Source organism: Lontra canadensis, unplaced genomic scaffold (genome assembly GCF_010015895.1).
Source record: "Lontra canadensis isolate GAN:19392208 unplaced genomic scaffold, GSC_riverotter_1.0 scaffold36, whole genome shotgun sequence".
Lineage (NCBI taxonomy): Eukaryota > Metazoa > Chordata > Mammalia > Carnivora > Mustelidae > Lontra > Lontra canadensis.
Genome location: NW_022631030.1, coordinates 17,151,219 through 17,157,218, shown reverse-complemented (window position 1 = coordinate 17,157,218; position 6,000 = coordinate 17,151,219). Strand labels below are relative to the sequence as shown.

Sequence of the window (6,000 nt, the reverse complement as noted above, 5' to 3'; positions counted from 1 at the left end):
TTTTGTGCTTGCCTACCAATTTACATGTTTTCTACAATCACTTAGCACAAATATAATCAATGATATAATTAGCACATTAATATTTGTCTTCCTTACTACTCTGAATTTTAGGTGGGTGAGGATAGTTTTTTATCTTGCTTTATATTACACGTCCTTCACATCCCATACATCAAATATTTACCTGACCCACAGCAGGAGCATGATGAATATTTATTCCATGAGCGAATGAATGAATGAATGATGAATGAGTATGAAGGACCAAAGGTAGTATACAAATTTTTTAAAAATGTGAATCAGAGGGAGTCCTTGTATTCTTTCCCCCAAGGTCACATAGCTAGCAGGGAAAGAGGTAAGATGGGGACCCAGGTTTATCTCTCACAGGAGAAGGATGCAACATTGACCCATCCTTCTCCAGTCCCCATCTATCTCTAAGTAGCCCGCCACTGCCTGTGGAGAGGTTTGCCTAACAATTGTCCCTGGTCCAGAGGAAAGAAGCATAGGCTGGAGGAAAAGTGTGACAGTCAGCCTCATTGCACAATGGCCTGGTTTCGGTTGGTTTGTTCCCCTATCTTATTGCTATTTAAATACAGTTTTGATGATTTTGTTAGCTTTAGAGGAAGAAAAAAAAAAGATTCATGAAAGGTATAAAACTGCATATTATTTACCCCAGAGAGGAGAACAGTCCCCCTAGTAAATATGCATTGAAGCATTTTTATTTGTATTTGTATTTTTTTAAGGTGTTTAAATAGACCCAGTAGACCGTAATCTCTCTTTTCAGAGTTGGTACCATCTATTGATTAAATATGTATTTATACATTTCTTCTTCTTCTCTTTTTTAAATAAAAGAGACATATTTTAATCATATAATAGACCTAGAAGAATTGATCAGTAAAAATACATATTTATGTGTTTCCTTAAGGAAGATTTTATTAGGCATATGCATTTTGAAAACTAAAATATTTCTTAATATATATTGATGTTTGTTAAATGTGAATTTAATTAAAGGTACAGGATGAAGGCATGTGTGTATTAGGAAATAGTTTGGTTGAATAAATGCGATTTTTTTTTTTTTTTTGATTGGGGGAGAGGGGCAGAGGAAAAGAGAGAGAGAATGTTAAGCAGGCCCCATGCCCAGCACAGAGCCCAGTGAGGGGCTTCATCTCACAAGCCTGAGATCATGACCTGAGCTGAAATCAAGCATCAGATGCTTAAGACTGAGCCACCCAGGTGCCCCTAAATGGGACGTTTTCAGAACAAAAATGTAATTCATAGGAATTAGAGAGAAAAACATGAAACTTTTGTGTATGAAAGGCCTAGATTTCTCTGTCACTTATTAGCCTTGGAGAGGGAACTTGGAGGTTTCTATAACCCAGTCTATTTTTTTTTTAAGATTTTATTTATTTATTTGACAGAGAGAGATCACAAGTAGGCAGAGAGGCAGGCAGAGAGAGAGGGGGAAGCAGGCTCCCTGATGAGTAGAGAGCGGGAGGCCAGGGCTCGATCCCAGGACCCTGAGATCATGACCTGAGCTGAAGGCAGAGGCTTAACACACTGAGCCACCCAGGTGCCCCCAGTCTATTTCTTTACCTGTGGAATAGGGATAAAATGAGGGGAGAAAACACACGTGAAGTTCCTAGTATTGTGTCCAGTCGAATAAAGGTTTATGTCCTTTCCAAGATATGGGTTCAAGTCTTGTCCTATGCTTCTCAGGAGCCGCAGAACCTAAATGACACTTAGCACACTGTTGTCATCAAGGGGAATGCCTGGTGAAGGCATAAAACTCCTCTCCCCTCCTTGTGGTTCTAACCCTGTTGGTGAAGGCAGGCCTGGCCTCAAACCCTGGCTCTATGCCTGAACATCTCTATGACTTTGTGGAAGTTATTTAAACTCTTTGAGCACTATGGGAATAATTATTATTGAGAAGATAAATAGGGGATATATGAAGCCAATAACAGAGGACCTGGCACACAGATATTCAACAAAATGAGAATACTCAATATTATGATATATATATATATATATGGAAGCCTTAGAAACAGAAAAACCTGGGTTTGCAGTTTGGCTGTGTCCTTAAGTAGCTGTGTGACCTTGGAAAAATTGCCTAACCTCTCTGAATCTCTGTTTCTTCATCTCTCAAGAAATTTTAATGATGCTTTCTTGGAAGACAAGGCTTTGGGTAAAAAGTGCTGATATTTTTAAAAACCTTGGTCCACAGAGGGTACAGAAGTGATATTTGTGACTTGTATAAGGCCATTGGTTGCCAGGCCTAACTAATTTTTCTGTTTCACACCCAGGCCCCTGCATTTCCTCTCTCATTACTAGTCCTGTCAAATCTGGGTCAGGCCTACTAACAAGTACCCCTGCCTCAATAGACCCTGTGTACTTTTCCCAGATTAATTTCCAGAAATATACTTTCCCTTATTCATAGTGATTCCATGCTCAAAAAGAAATTAACTTTTTTTTTTTCTTTCTAGCAACAATAGGGAATTTCTAAATATCATTGATCTAGAATTCAAGGCGTTTTTCACTCTGTCTTCCATTTACTCCCTGAAGTCCTCTCCCAATTTTTCCCCAAAGGGTTTCTGTCTGTATCTGCTCTGTTTCTTCATCTTGGAATATCCGTCTAATTTCTCTGGTCTAGCTGATCCCCCTACCCTTTTCAAGTCAGTTCTGTTCTCCAGAAGATCCAGTCACTTGTTACAATTTTTATAAACTTCTGCAGGATTCTAGTATTGTTCAAAGCACTCACAGATCAATTGTCTGTAAATGCCATGTTTGCAACTTCAGTGTGTAGATTTTGACCTTATTACTTAGTGTATGTCCCATTATCTTCTATTTAGAGCCAAAAGATGTGTTAATTTTTGCCTTCAAATATACTGTATACCCTTTTCAAATAAGAGCAAATTATATCCCTCATACCCCAGCTTTTAAAAAGGACTTTATATTAAGTACATACTTTGTAAGTATCAGGTGATGATTATTTATATTCATCATATGTTTTCTACTTGACTCATAAAGTTTCAGACTTGTTTATAAGTAGGCAAGGAATTAATTGTCTTACTTCTTTAAAAGCAAATGGGCTTCATTTTGCAGAAAGGAAGGAGCTCTGTTAGACTAAAATGACTTGCTGGCAATTGGTCGTAGGCATAGAAACTCTGGTGTTTGCTGTAGAACAGACTTGTGTTTGAATCCTGGCTCTCATTAGCTGTGTGGCCTTTAGCAAATTGCCAAACCTCTCTGAACCTCAGTTTTAGCCTGTTAAAATCCAGAAATAATAATGCCGACATGGCAGGACTGTGGTGAGGATTAACTAAAATAATACTTGTGAATATGTGTGCTGTATTAGGTACACGGGGAGACCTTAGCCATTGCAGTGGAGGGGAGGAAGAATGCTCTTACACAGGCGACAGGCACTCAAGATCTCCAGCCATGCATACACTTCGATCTGGGAAGGGGTCCAAGCCCCTGCGGGTCTTTGGGGGACACTCTGGGATGGAAATAGTGTTATATATATCTGCCCAGTCCCTTTGGTAAAACCTAGTGTTGTTCTTATCACAGATCCTCAAGGTTCAAAGGATACTTCACGGGTAGCATTTATTCAGCAAGCAAAGTGTACCATAAGCATGCTTTAGGGAAGGCTACAGGCTGTTTTAGAGCAGGTGCTGAGCAGGAGAAATTCTGAGGTATATCACACCCAGAAATACTGTGGGACAGGCTAGACTGTGAAAGGGAAAAGCAAAGACAGAAAGCCACAGGTATTCTTCCAGGCCTCCTCTTGAAGGTTTCCAATGACTCTGGCAAGTTTCTGCTTCCTTGAGATCTAATCAGAATATATCCCTGCCTATGCTGTAATCATAGCAATTGTTTGAGCTTCTATAGCATCTTGTCTTGGTAGAGTTTCAGAATGCTCTAATTGTGGGGAACTGGCCAATTCTCTGCATTCTTTGTGAAAAAAATCTTAACGCACCCATCTTCCTGCTGGGAAAACTGAATTCCTTCCAAGTGCTCTTAATAGCAGAATTGGGGAGCGAGGTGCAGGTTTAAATGTTTCAGTGTTCCTGTGGGTTACAGCTCCTGCCCCCCACCTGGAGACCAGGAAGAAGGAACAATGATAAAGAATTAGCGTGGGCTTTAGTCACATTTCCTTTTTTGTTGTGCCCTGAGCCCTGCTTGGGTAAGGATGACACCAACAGTTCCAGCCTCCTCCCCACTGCCCACCGAGGCGCTCGTGTGTGCCCACAGAAGCCATACACTGGCATGCTGACACAGACACCAGTGCACACTGCCGAGCTCCGGGTGAGAGGTGATGAAGGGACAGGCTTCAACTCCCCTTGGAGTCAAGCCTCCCAGATAGGAAAGCCTCTGGGTGTCGCTCAGCAGAGTGGAGCCAATGCGTGCCTTGGAGGAGGTCTGCTCTGAGCCCTGTACAGATTGGTGCTGATGATTCTTACCAGTTGTGTGTATGTGCAAGAAAAAAAAAAATCAGAGAGGCTGCCTGCCTGCTCCCATCTCTCGCGCGCTCTCTCTTGCTCCCTCTCTCTTTTGCTCTCTCCCTCCCTTTGCAAACATTGGATTTAAACCTGCTCAGAATTCAGCACAGAGGAAGGCAGCAGCGGTAGCAGCAGCAGAAGCAGTAGCAAGCCCAGCAGCTGAGACACCACAGCCTCAAGATGTACCACCCTGCCTGCTGGATCGTCTTCTCCGCGACGACCGCCCTGCTCTTCATCCCAGGTACCAGGGGAAGGGGTCCGTCTATTCCTGGGGCGATTTGGAGATGTTAGAGCAGAAGAGGAAGGGGGAAGGAGGAGAGCCCAGGAGGAAGAGAGGGAGTGGGAGATGCATGTGGGGGAAAGAGGTAGGTTTGCTGTATGCACGCACACACATCCGCTCCTCACTCACACGCATGCAGATGCTTGCAGCACGGGATTTGCTCTCTGTTCCCTACGATGCAATCCGTGAGCTGGGTTCGAGAGCTGCACCATGCTGTGAGGCACCGCTGTTTCTCTGCGAGGTACCAACTGGCATTAACCAGTTGTGGTCCCAGGGGTAAGAGAAGAGGGGTTGAAACTCCCAGTCGTAAATCCTTCTGGCCGCTTGTGTTGGGACCTGCAGGACAGATGGAGCACCCTTATTTCTGTCTCCTTCTGGTTTCTCTCTGTTTCTGAATCAGTCTCCACCTCTCCTGGTCCCCTTAATCTCTGTTTTTTCCAGTCTCTCTGCCTGTCTCTTTTCTTTCCACTGCTCTCCCTCCACCCCTCCCTCCCCCCTCCCTCCTGAACCTGGTCTCCCCACTCTCTCACTCCAGCTCCTTTTGCTCTCCTGATCCTCCTCTGCTCCTGCATTTCTTGTCTTCACACAGTCCGTCTACCACCCCTCACCCTTTCTTTATCCTTCCGCCAAATGGGCAGATTATGCCTTTGGAATCTACAATCTACTCAATGTCTCCTCCTACTCCTCACCTGGGAAATGTGTATTTCCCATGACAGAATTTGGCATGTTCTCCTGGGAGAAGGCTGGGAATCGGGATTTACCTGATTCTCCTCAGCATCTTCCCTACATTATCTAGTGATTTAGATGTGATCCTACCTATCACAGCAGTTACTTGTTTGGGGAAAACAAATCTGCAGTGACACAGGTAAGATGCTGCAATCCTACCAGAATTAGCTTAATGGAAGTGTTGCAAAACCCAACACGTTTTAATAGATTTGATAATTGCACGCGTGCTGTTCGCAAGCAGACAACTGAATGCCTGCAGGCATCCTTCAAACAATGCTGAAGGGACTGGGTTATGCTTGCCAAGGTTTTAGGCAGCATCAAAGTGTCTGTGGGGTTTCCATACTAAACCCCAAACCAGTAAGGATTTTCTTTTCCCTCCCTCCATCCCCTCCCACCCCAACAAATTGAAATACATGCATTTGGCTAAACATTAGCTTAATGTAAAATCCCATACATATATACACAGACGCAAATTCTGAGATTCTTAAATCCTACATATCCTGA

The 6,000-nt window shown here is 43.3% G+C and overlaps 1 protein-coding gene across 1 annotated transcript in view; it reads left to right on the top strand.

Moving 5' to 3' along the window:
- Positions 1-4,260: 4,260 nt before the first annotated feature.
- OPCML (opioid binding protein/cell adhesion molecule like) overlaps positions 4,261-6,000 on the top strand; it is a 1,077,798-nt gene continuing 1,076,058 nt past the window's right edge. The window contains exon 1 of the mRNA XM_032868960.1: positions 4,261-4,731. Coding sequence (XP_032724851.1) covers positions 4,671-4,731 — 61 coding nt within the window. The 5' untranslated portion in view covers positions 4,261-4,670. The remainder of the gene's footprint in view (positions 4,732-6,000) is intronic.